The sequence below is a fragment of the Misgurnus anguillicaudatus genome, chromosome 12 (assembly GCF_027580225.2).
Source record: "Misgurnus anguillicaudatus chromosome 12, ASM2758022v2, whole genome shotgun sequence".
Classification (NCBI taxonomy): domain Eukaryota; kingdom Metazoa; phylum Chordata; class Actinopteri; order Cypriniformes; family Cobitidae; genus Misgurnus; species Misgurnus anguillicaudatus.
In genome coordinates, this window is record NC_073348.2 from 41,149,043 (window position 1) to 41,170,392 (window position 21,350).

The 21,350-nt window shown below is 37.5% G+C and overlaps 2 protein-coding genes across 4 annotated transcripts; one reads left to right on the forward strand and one right to left on the reverse strand.

Moving 5' to 3' along the window:
• The first annotated feature begins 2,786 nt into the window (after positions 1-2,786).
• On the forward strand, positions 2,787-14,180 carry LOC129446692 (myotonin-protein kinase). 3 transcript variants are annotated; one of them, XM_073874638.1, is made up of 15 exons: positions 2,787-2,831; positions 7,488-7,579; positions 7,656-7,739; positions 7,861-7,956; positions 8,266-8,414; positions 8,483-8,576; positions 8,659-8,856; positions 9,327-9,575; positions 9,678-9,757; positions 9,829-9,901; positions 9,978-10,075; positions 11,721-11,818; positions 12,203-12,264; positions 12,589-12,663; positions 13,181-14,180. In XM_073874638.1, the coding sequence occupies exons 3-15, from the start codon at positions 7,671-7,673 to the stop codon at positions 13,280-13,282; spliced, it is 1,443 nt and encodes a 480-aa protein (XP_073730739.1). In that variant the 5' UTR covers positions 2,787-2,831; positions 7,488-7,579; positions 7,656-7,670; the 3' UTR covers positions 13,283-14,180. The 3 variants fall into 3 exon arrangements, with proteins under 3 accessions (XP_073730739.1, XP_055063888.2, XP_055063890.2); XM_055207913.2 differs by lacking the exon at positions 2,787-2,831 and adding an exon at positions 4,727-5,115; XM_055207915.2 differs by lacking the exons at positions 2,787-2,831; positions 12,203-12,264 and adding an exon at positions 4,727-5,115.
• Positions 14,181-14,985: 805 nt separating this feature from the next.
• LOC129446693 (transcriptional regulator ovo) lies at positions 14,986-17,698 on the reverse strand. Its single transcript, XM_055207916.2, has 4 exons — positions 17,428-17,698; positions 16,534-16,739; positions 16,272-16,455; positions 14,986-16,176 (listed from the first exon to the last, which is right to left on the reverse strand). Exons 1-4 carry the CDS (start codon positions 17,516-17,518, stop codon positions 15,866-15,868), a joined length of 792 nt encoding a protein of 263 aa, XP_055063891.1. The 5' UTR covers positions 17,519-17,698; the 3' UTR covers positions 14,986-15,865.
• Positions 17,699-21,350: the final 3,652 nt, after the last annotated feature.

Sequence of the window (21,350 nt, forward strand, 5' to 3'; positions counted from 1 at the left end):
CAAGTTTCAAGTTAAAACATACATGTTTAGATGCATTACAACACTAGACAGAGGAGGGGTGAAAATATCTGCTGAAAAGATGTTTTAAATTGTGATTTGAAAGAGCTTTTAGATGAAATGTGATGAAGGGAGATCCATAAAGCTCTGAATGATCCACCACCCACTGAAGAAAGATGGAAACAGTAAGCAGTTTTACATCCGAAGATATAAGTAAACATTTAAACGTCAACAGGAGAATTTTAAACTGAAGAGTAACCAAAAAGCATCCATATATAGTCTTATATCTCTTCTTTGTTGACCAGCAAAGAATCTAAAAAGAGCAAAGAGCTAAACTTCATTTGTCATAAAGCTTTATCATGCTGAGTTTGGCCATAAACAGGATAGTTTTGCTGTGTGTGCGCGTGTGTGTGTGCGTGCTTGTGTGTGCATGCATGTGTTTCCATCTGGAGGTGGTTTGTAAGGCATTTTCCTTCAGGGCCAAGAACCTGGAGCATTTCCTTTGAGAGAGGAAGATGAAGAAATGAAGAGAGAAAGAGTGGGATTAGTGGATCATGCAGCACATCTGGCTTTCATTAGAGCAAAGATGGTCGAGATGAAATAGAGAAGTGCAGCACTGACCTACTTCTGCTCACAACATTGAGACTCAAATGAGATTTTCCAGACCTCCCGACCCGAGTCCCAGCAGAACATTATCCACCCACCCTAAATCTCCACAGCTCAACATTACTCACCCAACATCTACACAACTTTCTCTTTCTACTGTCTTCTTCTTCTCACCAGGAGTTAGCTGCTGGTGTTTGATGCTGGTTAACTTAGACAGCTGCATACCACAGTCTGGGAATTCAGCCAGACAAGCAGAGAGAAAGAGAGAGAGAGAGAGACAGTTAATCTTCATCCCACCCAGTCTGACCCTCCTCTCTCTCATATGATTGACAGCATCAGCCTCAGCTAACAGGGAACGTTCCTGTAACTTTGGCTAATGTTCTCTAAAAGTTCTCTTAAAGTTATCAAGAACCGTTCTTGCAGTAATATTAATACAACGTTTTCCTAACGTTATCTGCCATTAATGTCCTTAACACGTTAGTTTTAGAAACATTATAATTGCATTGTTAGCAGAACCTTCTAAAAACGTTTTGAAAAACATTCTTATAACCAAACAATAACGTTGATAAAACGTCTAAACAACTGGACGTTTTTAACGCTCTAAGAATGTTCAAATATAAAAGTTTTTGAAACTTAAATGTAACATTATGGGAACGTTTTCATAATGGAAAATTGTTAGGGATTCTACAATCTTTAAAATATTCCTTACTCAACACAATCTAATTTAAAACTCTTAGATTATTCATTTACAAAGGATACTTGTATTTGTTTTCTTTCTAAAACTATATTATTAATTAACTATATTAATTTGGTTTTTTTTACTCATTTTTATGAGTGAGTTTTGTTTGTCTCATTATTATTTATGAAATTGTGTGTTCTTTTCTTGTATGTGTAACAGAGTATCATGGTAAATATTTTGCTTAATAGCATGAAAATCAGACTTTCATGTTTCATGTTTAAGTGCTATAAGTTGGTCCCCAGTGCTTCTATCAATCTAGAAAATGTGATAAAGATCAACCCAGTAACTTAGTTTTGTTAAACCATTCTCTGCAAGCATGTGAAAAAATAGATCATTGAAATTTGTCTCCCCTGATGATGTCAGAAGGGGATCTTGTTATAATAATACCACCCCTTAATCTGCACTATCCAACCATGGCACTGACATTTGATGCAGATATCAGCTCGTTTGCATTTTAAAGGACACACACAAAACTTCACATATGGACTCTGGGGATTTATTTAAAATCTTAAAAAACTCGTATGAAATGTCAGCTTTAATTACTTTTGTCGGGCTGAATTTATGCTGTTATTAAACATTGATAATTTATAAAGTATACGACATGTAAATGTATTGATAAAGGTCAAAGGTCACTTGTGTTATGTCATTGGTTTGGATGGAATTACATCACACCCAAAATGGTCAATAAGAGCCGTGTTGAGGGTTAAATCTCTTTAAGTAATGTGAGTGGTCAGAGATGTTTAGTCTACTGCAGAACTGATGATGAAGGATTAAAGTGATGCTGTTTAACTAGTTAGTTCAGTTATTATTTGAGTTTATACCACGGGTCTGTTGAATGCTGCATTCTGATTGGCTGAGAAATGTTCTATGGGTGTTGATTATTTTTCTGTAAACCGCACACCTATCTTTTCAAATGTCTTAAAAATAGGCACCAGAGCAATGTTTGTGGTAACCGTGGTATAAGCGGAATAATTGACTCCGGTCCTTTGAATTATTTGAAAATAATGCACACCTGCGGTGTAACGGCACTCCGCTTCACGTCGTGCCGCATTACCACCTTGGTGTGCATTATTTTCTTATAATTCAATGGCCCGTCGTCAATTATTCCTTACAAATTGTTTGGTTATTTCTTTAATTGTCGTGATTCTGTCAGGATACAGACTAACGTCTAAATATCAGATCACAACATATGAGGATTATATCTTATTTCTTTGTCTCGCTTTGTTTTACCGCCCTCTTGTGTTCATACAAATAAATAACACACAATCACACAATCTCCAAACACACAAGAGATTCAGAGAGGTGATGAAGAAATAAAACAATGACGTCTGCTCTCTGCTCTGTATTTAATTAAACATCAAAATCAAACTGATTTTAATTCACTATGTATAAAAACCTCAAGCGGGGCGGGGCTGCGCCTTATGACGTCGACGACGTAGGCGGGGTCACTCGGCTGTTGTTCATCTGTACGGTCGGCTGGCTGCACCAGGTAACGAGTCCTAATTAAACACGTAAACTATCACCAACAATAACTAAACTACTGCAAATAAGCTTAGGTAGATAGTGTTTAAGTTAAATAAGTACTGTATAAATAATATTAAACTTTAGTTATTGATAATTTTAGTTAGAAATGCTTAAAACAGTGTGCTTGGGTATTTTTCACATTTCTTTTGTCAGTCTGATAAAAGAGTAAAAAAGAGTCAATGCGCATTGCATTGTGGGATTCAGTATCACGCAGTTTGCACTTCTGTGTGGATGTAGCAGGTCATATATAATCTACATTGACGGAATTCAGCTATAAAATGTTTCATTGTTCCTGGACCTGTTGTGAAGCTATTTTAATTATGCTCAGAAGTTGCACACATTCATTGCATTCAGAATTTAATTGCATACAGTACAGGTGGAAGTAGTAAATCAACCCATATTAACAAATCAAATCAGACACACACACACACACACACACCTCATGTCTCAATCAGCTCTCTTGTTGAGTAGTCAGGGCACTGATCAGGGAGTCGGACATTTTAATGGTTAATCGCAAAAACCTTCCAGTGCACTGGAACGTTCCTTCCCTAAATATTCCCACAATGCAACGCAAAAAAAAACATTGAGCATTGATGGTCCCTATGTTCCCAATGTGAAGTGAGCTAGGGTCCTTACCAGGCCCTGTCCCAAATGGCGCACTTCATGTGGACTTTTTTATCTTGTGGCCTTAAATTGCACGTGCTTGCTCAGTCTATGAGTCCATAAGGTGTCCAATCTGTCATTTTTACGCTCTGAAGTCCACACTGATGGGCAACTTCTCTTCCTATTTCTGGTGTGACACTCGAGTCTATTGCAAAATACGACTCCGGTGCGCCCTTGTCTACAGGGTCCCTAAGGTCTGCTCTACATGATGTCATCAAAGTGGGGACTCTAAGGAAGTCCACAAGTCCGGTGTGTGTTATTTTGGGACAAGGCCATACTTCTATTGGGCAGTGAGGTGTGCATGAACGTCTTCTAAAAAAATGTAAAAAACTTAAAATGCTAATTTGCGTCTGACAGGAAGTCAGTGAGCTGTGTTGCCAAAGCCCTGCTTTTCCCGTAGCTTTGGCTTACATTTAAACTGGTGCACTAAGTTATTTTGTCATCATGCTGTCAGTTTTAAGGCATGATGATTTTATTATAGTAACAGACACACGGGTTTATGATGACTAGTATACAGTAAAAATCAATTGTGTGTAATGCACGACATTGACTGTAAAATATGTCATTTAGGTATGGAGTATGTTTTTATATGCAGATCTGGCAACCCTATCAGTGTATATTAATAGAGGAGACATTACTGGAGATAATGCACTCAGTGAAGTGTAGATTAGACCAGCAGATAATATGAGACTGATCTAAGTATGATGAGATCTGATCTCTGTGTATCATAGGACTCATGATGATTTCTACTGACACACTAAAGAGAAATATTTCAATACACAAAATTTTGTGGATGATGTGCCTGAGAGTTGAGTTTCACCTGTGATGAAGATGATGAAGAATGAGGCTGACGTCAGTGTTTCTGTTCACACAATGAAATTCCATGAGGAGAGAAGATGAGTTATGGACTGACCTGAGACCTGTGGACCGGTGACAGGTGGATGTTTCTGCTCTGAATTAGAGAAGTAGAGCAGCACATGTGTGAGTTTTATTTAAACAGACTGACAAACTTTTCTTACTAGAGTAAATCTGAGTGACGTGACTCTGATACTAGAGTAAAATTAAGAGCTAAACACAGAAAAGAGACACACCTCAAGAAAAACACAATAACATAAAGAGAGAGAGAGAGAGAGAGAGAGACACACACACAAAAAAAGGGATTGAGGCTGGCTGGAGGAACAGAGAGAGAGAGAGAGAGAGAGAGAGAGAGAGTGAGAGAGTGAGCGAGCGAGCACGTGTGTGTGTGTGTGTGTTTAAGTATACATCAGTACTGGAACAGAAGTCTGTAAAGCGTGAGAGATCTGATGGAGTTCTTCAGGAGTTATGGAGGTGGATTATAGATGAATCAGATCTGGTCTGGATCGCTGTCATGTCAACGGGCCCAGTGCCCAATAAAGCCGCTCGTCCGAAAGACACGGGTCACGAAGACAACCTGCCCATCCTAAAGGAGTCGATCGTCCCCGCGTCAGATCAACTGAGTCACGTCGGGCTGCAGACGCTTCTGGATCTGATGGTTGGAGTTTATCAAGAGTTTAACTCGTCTGCTCGAGCTCGAGAGAAATATGTTAGACGTTTCCTTCAGTGGGGTCAGTAATCTTACCTCATATTACCTCATTCATGTCTGTCTTTCAGTCTCAGTGTTGACAAGGTCATCTGAGGTCATGTCATCATTACTGTCATTATTTAACCTCAAGCTGTCTCAGTAAATGAAATCAGTCTGTGTGGCTTTAATATCTTTTATGTTTGATTTATTTGAGGTTTAACAGCGCAGATGTTTGTTTTGAACACTTTCATTGTGTCACACAGTCAGTCAGTTGTGAAATGATGTCAGTGATGATGACAGAATTATTTCTCTAAAGATCACACACTTGTGTACATGTCTACTATCTGTGTGTGTGTGTGTGTGTGTGTGTGTGTGTGTGTGTGTGTCTTTGTCTGTACAGGATGTCAGTGTGTTCATACCTTTAAAGAGTTGTCACTATGCAACAAAATAAAACACACAAACACACACAGAGAGCAGTGGCAGTGTTGACATTATAACAGTTACACCCTACATGGACAACACAACACCAACTCTCTCTCTCTCTCTCTCTCTCTCTCTCTCTCTCTCTCTCTCTCTCTCTCTCTCTCTCTCTCTCTCTCTTATTTTAAGGGAACTTTATTGGCATAATTGCATCACTTACAGTATTGCCAAAGCATTATACATAAAACAGGAACCATGAAATAACACAATAGTAACGAACATTAAGGTGTAATTAAGGTGCTGTGTGATGGATGAAGTGCTACTGCAAATGAAGTCAGAGGATATTTATAATATGAAATAGACTTTGAAATATAAACATTAAAGAAGTATATAACTGTAGATTAACAGAGACACATGAGAGGTAGACTAAAAGTACAATACATGAGCAGGGCTGTAGATTATTTCTGATGGTGTGAAACTCATAAATAAATTTAGCAGCAGCTGATGGGTGTCTGTCTTCACCCTGTAACATCTTCATCTCTCTATCTATCTCTCTTTCTCTGCGTTTAAATCTCTGTGTCAAAGAGCTTAACCATAACTTCTAGTTGCGATGACACGCGTGTCCACATTACTGTCTCTTGTTCACACAGAATGCTTTCTGTGAATGTTACGGCAATGTTATGTAGGTCCTCTTTATGAGAGCGATCCCAGAACAATTATGGGACGTGTGGGTGATTCTCATGAAATCCAGACTTAGAAGGTGTGAGATTTCTTTTAAAAGCCCTTGAAGCCATTTTTTTGCACATATAAGATTAAGGTCTGAACTTACTATAACCATTATTTTTTAGAAGATTTAAAAAATATTTTCTTTAGAATTATTAAAATTTTTTACATTATCAAAAATGATCATTACCGCAACATGATTAAATGTATGCATTTACAAACTCATGTTTCGGTAATGAGAACTAAAAAGTTGTCTAGGTACTATAACAAACAAAACTTTAACTTTTATCTGGAGAAAAAAAATAAGAACTGCTTACCTGGTAGCCATCTTGAGTGTCACAGTCAATTATGTCCCTTACAACAATTTTTTTTAAATGTTAGTTCCTTGAGTGCTTAAACAATGATTGAAAATTGTTGCGGAGGATGAGAAAATTTTTCTTGGACACATTTATATTCCTTATTATTGTCTCTACATTTACTAATGATAACCAAATACCACATGTTTCTTTACTGTAAATGTTTAGAGTATAACGTGCACTGAAGCTTTTTATTTTTTTAAATGTGGAAAGAACAACAAAATTGGTTTGATGTCAATTGAAATCATGTGCAAAATAATACACGAAGAGATGCTTCTTATTTTGATACTCTGCATTTGCGTTTATTATCAAAATGTTTCGTTGCTCATGACACCTCATAAGTCTAATTTCGCGAGAATCACCCGTTTGTGTTCACACAGAAGACTCTCTGACAATTTAAAGGAAATTTTCTTGGACCAAAGTGCCGTGTGAATGAGGTTTTAGATTCATGTGTTTTATTTCTGAGCGCTTCACTGTTAAAGGGCAACAGAGCGTATGAAAGACTGTAACATCTACTCTTATACTTCTGTTCAGTCACAAACTAATCCTGTAGATCTTCATCAGCTGAATGACACATGTACCTCACATTCTTCATCTGTTATCCCTACTGAAAAATCCAGCATATGCTGGTAGCTGGTTTTAGCTAGTCCTCCCAGCCTGGCAAAGCTGGTCAAGCTGGTGGGTCAGCCGGTCTTCCAGCTAGATCAGCTTAAAAAGTGACCATAACACAGCTAGACCAGCTTGCTACACCAGCAATACCAGCTAAAAACAAGCTTGGAGACCAGTTAAAACCAGCTCACCAGCTTATGCTGGTCTTAGCTGGATCTTTCAGGAGGGATGTTCATCTTATCCATCCATTAATGAAGCCAAGCAGTCATCTGGATCACTTCTGACATGTGATGTTATCTTCTCTCAGCTGAACCTCTGGTCAGACAGGTGAAGAAGACTCGACTGAGGAGAGATGATTTTGACATCTTGAAGGTGATTGGCAGAGGGACGTTCAGTGAGGTGAGGTTCAGATCTCTGTGATGATGATGATTATTCTGCAGATAACAGATATATCAAATCTCTTGCTCTTCGTCAGGTGGCACTGGCCAGAATGAACAGCACACAGCAGGTGTATGCACTCAAAATCATGAACAAATGGGACATGCTGAAGCGTGGAGAGGTAAAGACATCTTCATCTCATCACAAACACAATTCTGCCATCCATCATGTGATGAATCACTCTGTGTGTGTGTATGTGTGTGTGTGTGTGTGTTTGTGTATCTCTCTGTGTGTGTGTTCAGACCGCATGTTATCAGGAAGAGAGAGAGGTTCTGCTCAGAGGAGATCGACGCTGGATCACAGAACTCCATTACGCCTTTCAGGATGACAATTACCTCGTACGTGTCTGACAGTTTCTGTATAAAGAATAAAATGTTCTTGATCTTTAGGCATAATAAAGAGAAACTCTTAAAAATTCATCCCCAGTCCAAAAGTACTAGATTAATGATAAAAGATTCATATTTAAAAACAAAATGAGTTCGACCGACAGCACACTCAGAAGTCTTTAATAGTAGAAATATGGATTGCTGTAAAAACTCATCATTGGCAGGAAAGTGTTTTACTTGATGATGGCAAAAAAAACTTTATTAAAATTGTAAGTGAATGCAAAGATATGAGGAATGATTTTTTTCTTTTGTGTTGAGAAGTATTTAGTGATGGATTATTATGTTGGAGGAGATCTGCTGACGTTACTCAGTAAATTTGGGGATGGTATCCCGGAGGACATGGCTCAGTTCTACCTGGCTGAGATGGTGATGGCCATCGATTGTATTCATGGACTGGGTTACGTGCACAGGTAATCTCTTATCATATCTCTTACATACTGTATTTCATGATGTTTAATATCCGTTTGCCCTCCTCTAGAGACATTAAACCCGATAACATCCTGCTGACTGCTGACGGTCACGTACGATTGGGCGATTTTGGCTCGTGTCTCCGTCTGGACGATGATGGGCTGGTGAGGTCATTGCACAAAACCTCAGATGAAGGCCTCATTAAATATTCATGAGCAGTGTAAAGTTGAGATGTTTTCTGTACAGATTCGCTCGTGTTTGGCGGTGGGTACACCAGATTATCTCTCACCGGAGATCCTGAGGGCGGTGGAGGGTGAAGAAGGATACGGTGTGGAGTGTGACTGGTGGGCTCTGGGCGTGTGCGCGTACGAGATGCTTTTCGGAACAACACCCTTTTACGCCGAGTCCATTTCTGAGACCTATGCTAAAATAATCCACTTCAAGGTGTTGTGTTTGTTGAATGAAATATTAGAAACACACAGTTTGATATAACAAACACTCAGATTACATATCACTGATCTCTGATCATTACTCTTTAAATTTCCAAAGGTGTCTGAGAGTAAATCATCTCAGTAGTGTACACATCAGTAGTGTTTGTTCTGTTTTCCGTCTACTTATAATAAATCAATGAGGAGGAAGTCAGACTTTTTATTGTGTGTGTGTGTAATGATTTACTGTGTAAGCTCTTTTATTACTAAATGAGAAAAGATCATAAAATCTAAACTCTTTTGTCCATGCACGGTTATTTTAGTTTACCCATGGTTTTAAAAATGATAATCAGTACAGTAAAAAACTATGTTTACTACACTTTTACTATAATAAAACCATAATTCATTTATAAAGAGTAAATATGGCTTTATATATTTTCAACTGTTTGAGATGAGAGTAAACCGTGTGTCTTTTTATCTAAACAGGATTATTTTGAATTTCCCATCATGAGTTCGGAGGTGTCTTCTGATGCGTGCTCACTGATCTCAGGTCTGATCTGTGATCGTAGTGTGAGAATGGGTTCAAAGGGTTCTGGAGACTTTCAGAAACATTCGTTCTTCAAGGGTCTGGATTGGACTTCTCTTCATCTTCTTCCAGCTCCATATCATCCTGAAGTCTCAGATCCCACGGACACCTCAAACTTTGATGTTCTGGATGACTGTCTCAGTCAAATGGTACCTGAATCATCTCTCATGCTTATATAGTGACGAGAGATGTTTGTCGTGCACATCAGTCTTGAATATTCACAGTATCAAAGTGATTTCTCTGTACTTTAGGAGAACTTGTGTGACGTCATGGACCGCGCTCCAGTCGGAGTTCATCTGGCGTTTGTTGGTTACTCTTACACAGCCACCAGGTCAAACATCTTCAGTTGATTTATTTTCTCTCAGAGCTCTTGATGTTCACTGCAGTACTTCTACTTTACAGAGAGACAGGAGCCATTGATCACAGCGCTGACATTATGATGAAGATTGACTATCTACACCCGAAGGAGAAACTGGTATGATGCTCCTCCTTTATCTTCTCAATCTGGATCATGATACGGATTAATCTCAGTAAGAATGTGAATGCTTCAGAATCAGATGTGTCCAGGTCCAGATGATCCTCCAGAACACAAACCAGAGCTCATCAGGAGTTTAGAAACACAGGAGAACATCACAGAGGAACTGCAGAGGTACATCATCATCTGTTCCACAGCACTGATCTCAGATCTGATCTGATCTATTATATAACTGATCATTTATCCACCCAGCTTTACACTGTTGTCTGTAGTTATGCACCATAGTAAACGTTTCACTTTTGATTGGCTGTGATTAAGCTCAGGTCTGTGATGTCATCAGACTGCTCCCTGCCTTGACGTGCTTTGTGTTTTGTTTTCATTCATTCGTGGTTCCTGCTTTACCTGTCTCATGATCCTATAGACGCGTCCTCACCTGTCTACTGTTCAATAACACTGTTTGTGTCCAGATAAAACACACGATTCATCTTCAGGAGTGAGGAGCAACAATGTCATTACAGTTTGCATTGTTTTTAAAGGCGGAGTCCATGATGTTTGAAAGCCAATGTTGATATTTGAAATCACCTAAACAAACACGCCCCTTCCCCAATAGAATCTGGACCTTCTGTTGATAGACCCGCCCCACACATACGCAACCCGGCATTTGATTTGATTTGATTGGCTATAAGTGTGTTTTGGTAGTCGGCCCGTCTCCATTTCCAAACATCGTGGACTCCGCCTTTAATGAATGAATTTCTGAAAACATTTGTATTGTGTTTGTTACACAGTAGGTGCAGCCAAATAATCCGATTATAATGATATTGATGGCTCAGTCGGATTGAAAAGCCTTCATGTTTCATGTTTAATCAGTATGATTGAGGTTGATTGGATGCAAATTTGGATTTAAAGGGGTGGTATTGTCTGATCTGTGATCCGATCATCAGAGAAAATAATGCATGTAAGCGCGTGAATCTTAGTATTTTCTCAATTGGATGCAAAAATATCTTGTGCTTAAGTTCACATCTTATATTTACCTGTTATTTATGCATCACATGATTCACGTCACAGAAACATGCAAAAGAAAGGCAATGGCAACACACATTATATGGAGTCACGCCTGTTAAAATAGGGCTGTGCCTGTTTTTATTGCCTATATCTGAAAACTTCTTAAGAACAACTTACTTAACTTTGACTTTGTACATTTATTCAGAAATAAAGTGTGAACTCAATGAGGGATGTTGTGCGCTGCGTTGCCAAGTCCTCTGCTTTTTGGCTGAGTTCAGATTTGGGCTACTTTAAAAAAAATTTGAGTTTAGTTTATTGGTATTTTGGTTGTGAATAGTCATTGGGATGTTTTTGGCTTTGTTTTGTGTGTCCATTGGGTTGGTTTTGATACATTAATCTGGCAACCCTGGCTGTGCGCTTGTGCAGATGTTTTGTCTGGATTATATTGAATGTACATTTTAATCAGATTAGGGAACACGTAAACGGTACTGTCATAACCTACAATCAGATTAAATTCAGTGGTTACATTTTATTTTACGGCGTCACTGTTAAAGTGTAATGATATATTTAAGTACTAAGTAATAATCATTAACAACATGTACTTACTGTAGGGTTGGGTTAGGATTAGGGTTTGGTTTAGGATTAGTTGCATGTAATATGCATATATAACTGTTATTACTATAATAATTACATGTAACATGTGTAACAAAGACACCGTAAACTAAAGTGTTACCAATTTAGTCAGAATATGTGCATGTAAAGATAGGCAATGTTAGTCCATCAGTAATGTGATGTGATGTGATGTGGTTTCATTCAGGTGCTTACAGGCAGCTGAAGAGGAGAATGAAGAACTAAAGCAAAAGATGAAGAGATTACAGGATGAGATTGACAGACTGAACATCAGCAGAGACACGGGTAACAACATTACATTCATCTAGTCTAATATTGACTCTGTGACTGAAGTAAACATCACATCAAAGGAGCAGTTTGCAGTTTTATGTTACTACAATAATATTTAAGGCCAGTTTATCAAACTAACTAAAGAGTTTAAAAGAGTTTACATGATTGTATCTGTGTCTGTCTGTAAACATTTCAATCTGAGACTGATCTGTGTTTCACTTTTAAGATGATGTTACTGATAATCACATTACATTCTGTCACTCAGTCATGCATTGTATCCTGCACACCCCAAACCACTGTGTGTGTGTCTGTGTTTGTGTCTTTGTCTGCGTATGTGTGTTTGTGTCTTTGTCTGTGTGTGTGTGTTTGTGTCTTGGTGTGTTTCTCCTTCAATCACAGAGTTGTGTATGTGCCGGTCGCTGTGTTCTGTGCCGGTCCGCTGTGAGGATCCGCTGTGGCATGTAAGCATGTTTCTGAGCACACACACACACACACACACACACACACACACACACACACACACACACACACACACACACACACACACACACACACACTATATCTGTTCACATCAGCTGCTTGTCACCTTCATTCTATTATTGTAGTATGAGCAGTTTGCAGCAACATTTGTTCGATTGTGTGTCAGTCAGCAGACAGTTGTCACCCCTGTCAGTTGTGTGTGTGTGTGTGTGTGTGTGTGTGTGTGTGTGTGTGTGTGTGTGTGTGTGTGTGTGTGTGTGTGTGTGTTTGTACAAACTTATTTAACCCCCTGATGATGTTTCTAGAGCTCAGCAGCGACCTCTGCCTGTCATTACCCGCTAGTGACGCCACTTCATCGCCACCTGCTGTTGTTCAACAGAGTGAGTTTTCATCAGCCAATCAATAAACAGTTTAAAATCAGATTTTGACATGTATTCATATTAAAAAGTGTTCAGTTAATAAATATAATGTGTTTATATAGAAAATAAATACATTTTTGCCAACATTAGACACATGTCTTTAGAGATGTAAAGATGAAATGTTTTTACTTTTCTCTCTATTAGTCTGTGAATATGTTTGTTTATATGCTGAAATAACTGTGCATCTAACTCAACGAGACCACAATGAATAAAACAATCTTTTTGATATAGTCTACTCAAAACAACAAGTTTTACTTCTTAAATGTACTTTATTTTACTTGTTGATATGTTTATCATTATTAAGCCAACCTAATATATAAAATATGTAATAAATAAATATTAAAATAGAGTCTATTAGTAAAATGTGCTTCGGTGGGCAACTCACAGACTCTGTGTGGTGCCCGCTGGCACAATGTTGGAGGAGAGCACTGAACTAAACTTGACTTAAACTTTGTTTCTGATGTTTTGTTTATGACAGGTACACAGGCCACAGGTGAAGAGTGAAGGATATTTATTAGTTTGTGCTAAAGGGTCTGAACTTCTGATGTGGGAGCGTCGCTGTAGCTCTGAAATCTCCTGATGAAGAACACAAACACATCAGACACTACACACACTGTCAGAAGAGGTCATCAGACTTTACACTGATCTCATCTACTGTATGCCCGTCTGATCTCATCTACTCTACACTGATCAGAACTAATCTTTACACTGGTCTGATCTCATCTACTGTATGCCCGTCTGGTCTGATCTACTTTACACTGGTCTGATCTCATCTACTCTACACTGATCTCTTCTACTATATGCCCGTCTGATTTGATCTACTTTGCACTGGTCTGATCTGTTCTATTGTGGTTTGATCTGGTTTACAGCGGTCTGATCTGTTGTTAGCTCATAGCGTCACTCCAACATTACATCAGACATTGAGATGTCTTCATAACAGTTCTTTTGGTTTGTTTGTGTAGTGCTGAGTTGTGTGGATTGTTGATGTGTTTGTGTGATCTATAAGAGCATCACTGCCAGTCTGCTGTACAGAAGTGTTAACATGTTCAGGTTTCTGTCTGTATGGTGATCCTCTTTCTGTCATTTACATACAGAATTTATTCACTGTTTATTTAGAGTCTAAAGCACCTGACAGAAGTCAAGAGGTTCACAGATTTATCATCTAAACACAAACACTATCCTCTCTACACGCACTTATATTTCATTCAGTATCTGCAACACTGTTTCAATGCATACAATGAAAAAAATGACTTTCTTACTTAGAATTTTTGTTTTGTATTCAGATATCCAAAAAATTCTACATTTTAAAGAAAAAACTACATTTATTTCAAGATTTTTTTACCCCAATGGCAGATTTTTTTTGGCTCTTTTAAGCACAACTTCACTTAAATTGTATATTTTTTGTCTAAAAACTAGACTTATTTAATTTAGATATTTGTACTGAAAACAAGACACAAATACTAAGTAAGAAAGTCATTTTTTGCAGTGTATTCGCTACATGATGTTATTTTTGTACAAAAAAAAAGAAAATGACATTTTTATTACATATTAGAAAACTAAGTGAACAACTTGGAAATAAAGTTGACTTATTTATTTAACAAAGTTTGCATTTATCCCTAAATCATGTTTGTTACCTACACACATTATTTAAATGAGTAAATCTACATCTCGACATCTAAATGTACTCTGTTTACTCTCTCAATATACATTTATGATCTTTCTGTGTTCTTACAATAAGACCATGAATGTGTATTTAAAAAGTAAATAAATGATGCAGTTTTGTGTTTATCAGCTGTGAGCTTTAATGAGTTTGAGGCGGTTTGGTTTCCCAGACAGGAGTTGAGTTTAATCCCAGACTAAAATGCATGTTTGAGGTGTTTTTACTGAAACTCACATATCTCAACATACAGTATATATCAGTGCTGTCTCAAGATTCACACCAGTAATGTCTTTATCTTAATATAACCTGGCTTAATCTAAACCGGGTAATCGCCCATTTGTGTTGTTTGCTTAGATAAACATCACTGTTAAATGATACAAACTAAACCTCAAACAACCCAACAGCACTGTTTTAATAAAAGTAAAGGCCGCACACAATTTCTTTAAAATGTACCTTTAAATAAAGTGATATAAATATAATGTAATAAAATCTGTTGTAGATTAATTGTGTTTATAAATAAACAATCCCTAACTTCTCAATATCTAATAAGAGATCACATGAAAACATTAGAAATACTCTATGATCATTTTCTCGTTATCTTGGACAATTAACCAGTAACTTTGGTGTAGAAGATGACTCTTGCTACAATGATTAACTGTTTAAGGGATAGTTCACCCAAAAATGATGACAGAATGTCCCTTTAATCTGATGTACTAATACAACACTGATCATTCTTATATACGGGTGAAAGAACAAACAGTCACAACTTTGATTTGTAAAATGGATCTCTTAATAATCCTTAACACAACACAACACAATGACATTTCACATGAACAGAGCCGAATACAGTCATCATGTGTGATATATCTGTGTGAATATTGCATTCTGTCTTTGTGGTTTGGAAAGTGTTCATAGGGTAAAAACTGATTGTTGATGTACATTTGCATGAAATGCTAAAAATGCAAATGTACTCTCTTGCCTCACATCATCAAATACATATTTAACCTTACAGTCGCATGAGTATTTAGGGTTACTACTGTAAACTAATAAAGCAATATCGCTGGAGTAATAGTGTGATATAGCTCATCTGTGATTAAGTAAAGGAGTCAAACCCACAAAATAAAACTGAGAATAACTTCACACTTTAACAAATAATAAAATAACCTACATTTGTCTTCTAGCTTTACAGTTTATGGCTCTTTTTTAAAAGGCTGATAAATAACATTGTTCATTCATTACACACAGCAGGTCAGAGTTTCTGTGGTTTCAACTTCAGTCGATGACTTCACAGATAAACGTGACTCTTTTGCTTGTCAAACATCTCTTTTTGGAGATGCACAGTAGTACGGAAGGCCGTTGGGGACAAAAGTGTGAAACTAACGCCTTAACATGTACTACGTGTAAACATGTAAATGACATGTTAACGCGTTAGTCTCACACTTTTTGGCTCCAATGCCAGTAGAGTTTCCTTGACAGTCATCAGTCCTGTTCAGACAGTTGCGCTTACATGTAAAGACCCGCCGGCGGGTACAGCATGAAGGGGGCAATGGTGTGCTGCGCGGGACTCTCGAGCACGTGTTTGCGGTAGTAACGGCGAAGCGCGGGGCTGCTCGGGTGCTGCTGTCTCACGTGCAGGAAATACTCGTCCGGTCGGCTGGAAGTGAAGCCGCAGTCCTCGCACACGAAGATCTTGGAGCGTCGCTGGCGGTACGCGTACTGCTGACGCACGCCGTGGATCTTGCGCAGGTGCGACTCCAGCGAGCATCTCTGCGTAAACGCTTTATCACACAGATCACACCTGTACGGACGAATACCTGCGGAGAGAGCGGACAGGGTCACGGGTGGGTCATCGTGCATCGACACCTAATAAGATGTTGAGACCAAGCTAGGTAATGTTTTATGTTATCACCTGTGTGTGTCCGCATGTGTCTCTTCAGGTCAAATGTGTCGTTGAAGCCTTTACCGCAGTACCTGCACGGGTGTCGCTTAATCAGACTGTGACACTTCAGGTGACGAGTGAGCATGCGCTGTAGAGGAAACATTTTATGACACACGGAGCACAAAAACTCTGAGGATCCACTGGATTCCCGAACCTGCAGTTAAACAGGAGTGAAGTTACACCTAATAATGTCTTTAGTCTCTATATATGTATGTGAAGAAAGTGAACTTACTTTGTGCTGTGTTGGGTTCGCTAATGCAGATGAAGGACGAGAACTCTGATGCAGCGATTGATGTTGTTGGATTCTCTCCATCCCATAATCGACAGAGCGAGAGACACGAACGGCTTCCAGAGCAACAGGTGGAGGTTTTTGGACAGGCGGTGGGGTGTCAGGCACTGATTCCAGAACATCATCGGTGGGTGTCTCTACATCTGCTTCTATCATGAGAAAGAAACAAATAAAGTACAAATGAAACCACAGGTCTGATCTGTCTGTCTGTCTGTCTATCTCTGTCTGAGTTCTCAAATGCATTTGATTTCATAGCTGAGATCTAAATCTTGTAAGAAGTGTTCTAGATATGTTTAAGTGTGTATTATTGACAGTTTTTGGAGTCTAAGATGTTGTTGAGATCTTTTCTACATTTACGCATTTGGAAGACGTTTTTATCCAAAGTGATTTACAGTGCACTACAAGGTTTTACATTTTTTAAATCAGTATGTGTTGACCTTTTGCGCCGCTAATGCAATGCTCTACCAGCTATGAGCTATACATGAACACTATTTTACTTTGAAGTAAAATTCATCTTATTTCAGTCTCAGAGAAACCGTTTAGATGAAGATGCAGGTGCATTTACTGTAAATCCACAGTTAGCGAACAAAGAGCAATTTATTCATCAAAACGAATCTCATTTTAATTTATTTCTGTATCACCTTTTACACAGCAGCTTTGCACTAAATGAAACTTGATTAATGCTTATTAAAAGAATCATTCATTATAAAGCAGTAAGCAGTCGAGTGCACAAAAATACTGATGACTTTAAGAGTTTATTGTATGATTTCCAGATCATCTTATCTTATAGTCCTCACACGCTTATGATGAACGAGTCTGCTAATGGAGTTAACGTACCTGTGTCTGGATCAGTGCAGGTGTCAGATTCTTTCCACTGCCATCCAGCACCAACCGCCTGTTTCCTCTTCACCAGAAATGAACGTGGCATTTTTTACAAGTTGTAAGTTCGGTTCACTCCACTAACTTTGGATAGTAGACTTGAGCTAGCAAAACATGAAGTTGACCAGATGCTGGAGATAACTCAGACTGACCTGTACTGCTCATTTACTGCTCAATGTCTAGAGAGTAAATCTCAGAGCTCATTTCCATATCTCTAGAGAGAGAGAGAGAAAAGAGAGAGAGAGAGAGAGAGATTCTGCATTAGAAAGACACACCTGTGTGTGTGTGTGTATGTATGTGTGTGTGTGTTTGTGCTGCTTTAACTGCAGCTCCGCTGGTTTGCATGCCAGGTAGAGACAATCTGGTCTCCTCATTTAACTGGACCTGCCATGCAAATGCTCTTCTGGTTGTGTCGGGTGAAGGGCACGGCCGCTCTAACAGGAGCACGCACAGCCTGAACTGCTAGTAAAATTTTGCTTTTATTTGATGTTCCAGCTGATTGTCTGTTGGGTTTAAGTCACCTAAACTTGGACAAAGGCAATTCAAATGGGTTCTTTTACTGTTTACTATCGGTTAACATCGCAGTTCAGGAACGTGAATAGGTTTCTCTAGACCTAACAGATGTCCTTTTCTTTTGTTCAGAGACTCAAAGCTTTCCATCAGTTATCTGTCTCTTTAACTTCATCATAAACATATTCTTCTCTTTCAATCATGGCTCATTTTGGGCTTTCTGGCCCAGATGTAAACCTCTCAGATGAAGTCTGGATGACGTTGAGTGCGTTATTTTGTCATTATGCAAACTAAAGAAAGTTATTATCAAGCGCCATATGTTAGGTGTTACTCTCTAGAGTTGTTCATGGCCTTATGAATGATATTTATTCATGCAAAAAAATAAGAACAAGCCATTAAAAAATCTGTGAATGAGCAGACTTCATCTGTGCACGCAGCATGAAGTTAAAACAACTTGGTTTTGCGAGTCAATTCAACCTATGATGATTTTAAGAAAGTTGACATATGTAAATTGTTTAACTTGATTTGTTAAGTTAAAGTAACATATATGTTGATTTGTATTTTTTTCCAGTGTGTTGCACGTATACATCTGTGTTTTTTGTTTCGTTGTTTTTTCCACTGATGATGAAGGAAACATACGTTATGATAGGGCCGTACACTAGAGTACTGTCATCCGCAGACTCGCTCTAACTGTATGCAAATAATCTCTGTGTCCAGCGAGAGAACATTTTATCATATATGGAAACATCCCTCGCTAATGAATCTTCCCAAAGTCCCTCTTGAAGGAAAGCACGGTGCCTTTGAAATGTAAAAGTGGATTATAATTTCTGTGAAAGAGAATGATGTGAGGTCTTAAACTTTATAAAGTCCACACAGTAAACACGTCAAACAGTCAACGCACTGGCTACGCACAGATTTGCATGTTTCTTTGAGCGGTGGCGTGTTTAAACACGAAGATGGGCACCGAGTTTGACTGTTAAATGTCTCTGTTTGTAATGTGAACCACACCCGCTGGACAGAAAAGAGCCGTCCGTCTGTTCGCATCTATACTTCATGTCTCTTTAAATGAAGGAAATCTAGCGTTTCAGAAATATCTGAGTCAACTGAGCCTCAGGAATCAAAATTGGATTCATATGAAAGAAGGAAAAATGAGCACAGAAAGTAAAGGACATGAATTGAGTTATTCACAAAAACCAAATGCATTATAAGAAGATAAAATCACATTGAAGTGCATTGACATTAATAAAGAATTTTGTGCTGAATGTATTGTTTATATATTGCTAAATGTAAACAATGATGATAATGTTGAGATGGTAGCTGTGTGTGTGTGATTTTCAATAGGATATAATACATAACACAACCTATCACATATAACAGTGATAACAACAGTGACGTTAGTACGAGTCAAATTTATGCACTACAAAAATGACTTTCTAACATAGTATTTTTGACCTGTTTTCAGTACAAATATCAAAAAATTCTTAAATCAATATGCATTTTCTTGATGAGAAAGTAGTTTTTAGACAAAAAATTTACCACAATAGTAGATTTTTGCTTGTTTTGAGCGCACATTTGTTATAAATTGGATATTTTTGGTCTAAAAACTCGACTTATTTTCGTGATCATTAAAAAATGCATCTTGAATGAAGAATTTTTAGATATTTGTACTAAAAACAAAACAAAAATACAAAGTAAAAAAGTCATTGTTTCAACATATTTCATTTGTGTCTTATACCTTTGCTTTAAGTTTGGACTGAATGAGAAGATAAAAACAAACACCAATCACACAATTTTACTTGTTTATTTAATGTCAGGTCACTTAATCAATACAAATCTATGTCAGTTTTGACATCCAGCTGTCCAGCTTTTCATTCATGTCTGTGCCAAGTATAAGGGAGAGTGGGGTAAGATGAGCCGATTTTTACATATGTGGCCTTCTTTGCATGAAAAACTGAGACAGAAGTCAAACAAAAACATCAACCTTTATTTAAGGATGTCTCGTGTCAAATGAAATGATAAGAATGCCTTAATAACAAAAGGGCTTTGAAAAAAAGTGCTCTTGTGGCTCAACCTTCCCCAGCTGAGGGGTAAACTGACCCACTGACTTTTTTGTTTAAACCTGAACATAGTTTAAAAATTTGCACTTTTCTTAAATTTCATTTTAAAGGTGCCAAATAATGCATTGAAATAATATGTTAAATTGTTCTTTGATATTTACATAGAAGGTATGTAACTTTATTAAGTGCAAAATTTGTCCAGAAACGTTTTTACATGTTCATTTACAACCCTAGGAATTGTCATTTGAATGAAATTGTCGTTATTTGCCCTATTTGGAAGGGTAATAATGATAATAACAATAATAATGTTGATTGCTCTGCGGCTCATGCCAGCAGTAGCTCTGTGTGTGTGTGTAAACAGATCTTATGTTTGAGTCTGTATCAGATGAAATACAGATTTTGAGGAACAATTTATTGTTTGATGATTGTTAATGGACGTTTCTGAGTGGTAAGTTTGTTTTGTCAGTATGGACCTGCAAAACGCCAAATGCATAAAATAAAAATGTATTAAAATTGTAATGTCTTGGCATGATATGTTTTCTAAAATGTTTAAAAATGAACAAATCAGTTGTGCGAAACTACACAGAATTTTTTTTTAACTAAACATATTCAGTGGTTTCAGTAACACCATTTTGGGAAAACTGCCTATAGTAATTCAGGTTAATCTTTAGCTAAATCATTCACATGGTTTTTTATTCATTAGCCTATCACCAATATATTTGGTATAAATATTTAGACCTGGATAAATCTGCTTTGACATAACAGCCATTATACCTGGCATGTATAAATTTTACTTTGATAGGATAAAAACAGTTTTTTGTAAAAAAAAATCATACTTAACTATTTAACTTGAGCTTCTCATTACCATAGCCATAGCCATTGCCTAGATAAGGGGGGGGGGGGGTCAACTTTGCTCTCCCCTAAACTTTGAACACATTTTAAATGTACAGTATATTAAGTAAAAAATTATAATTTATATTAAATCCATAAATAATGTATTGATTCATGTTTGTCACTTCATATATTCAAGAAATTCATCAGATATTTTACACAATGTGCTTAAGAAAAATTAACAATAAAGAAAAATAATAAATTATGTTTGCATTTTATATCAGGATTGAAAATGACTAATAGATGTTTTTTCTCACTTATTTTACCATTCAGTTGTTTTATCACATATAGATCAATTTTATTGTTTACACCATCATCGAGAACCTCGACTTTATATCAAATAAGAAAAAATAAAGATCTTTGCTATTTTCTCAGTTGGTGATTTTATAAACCTACTCATTAGTCATCATGATTCATAAATGA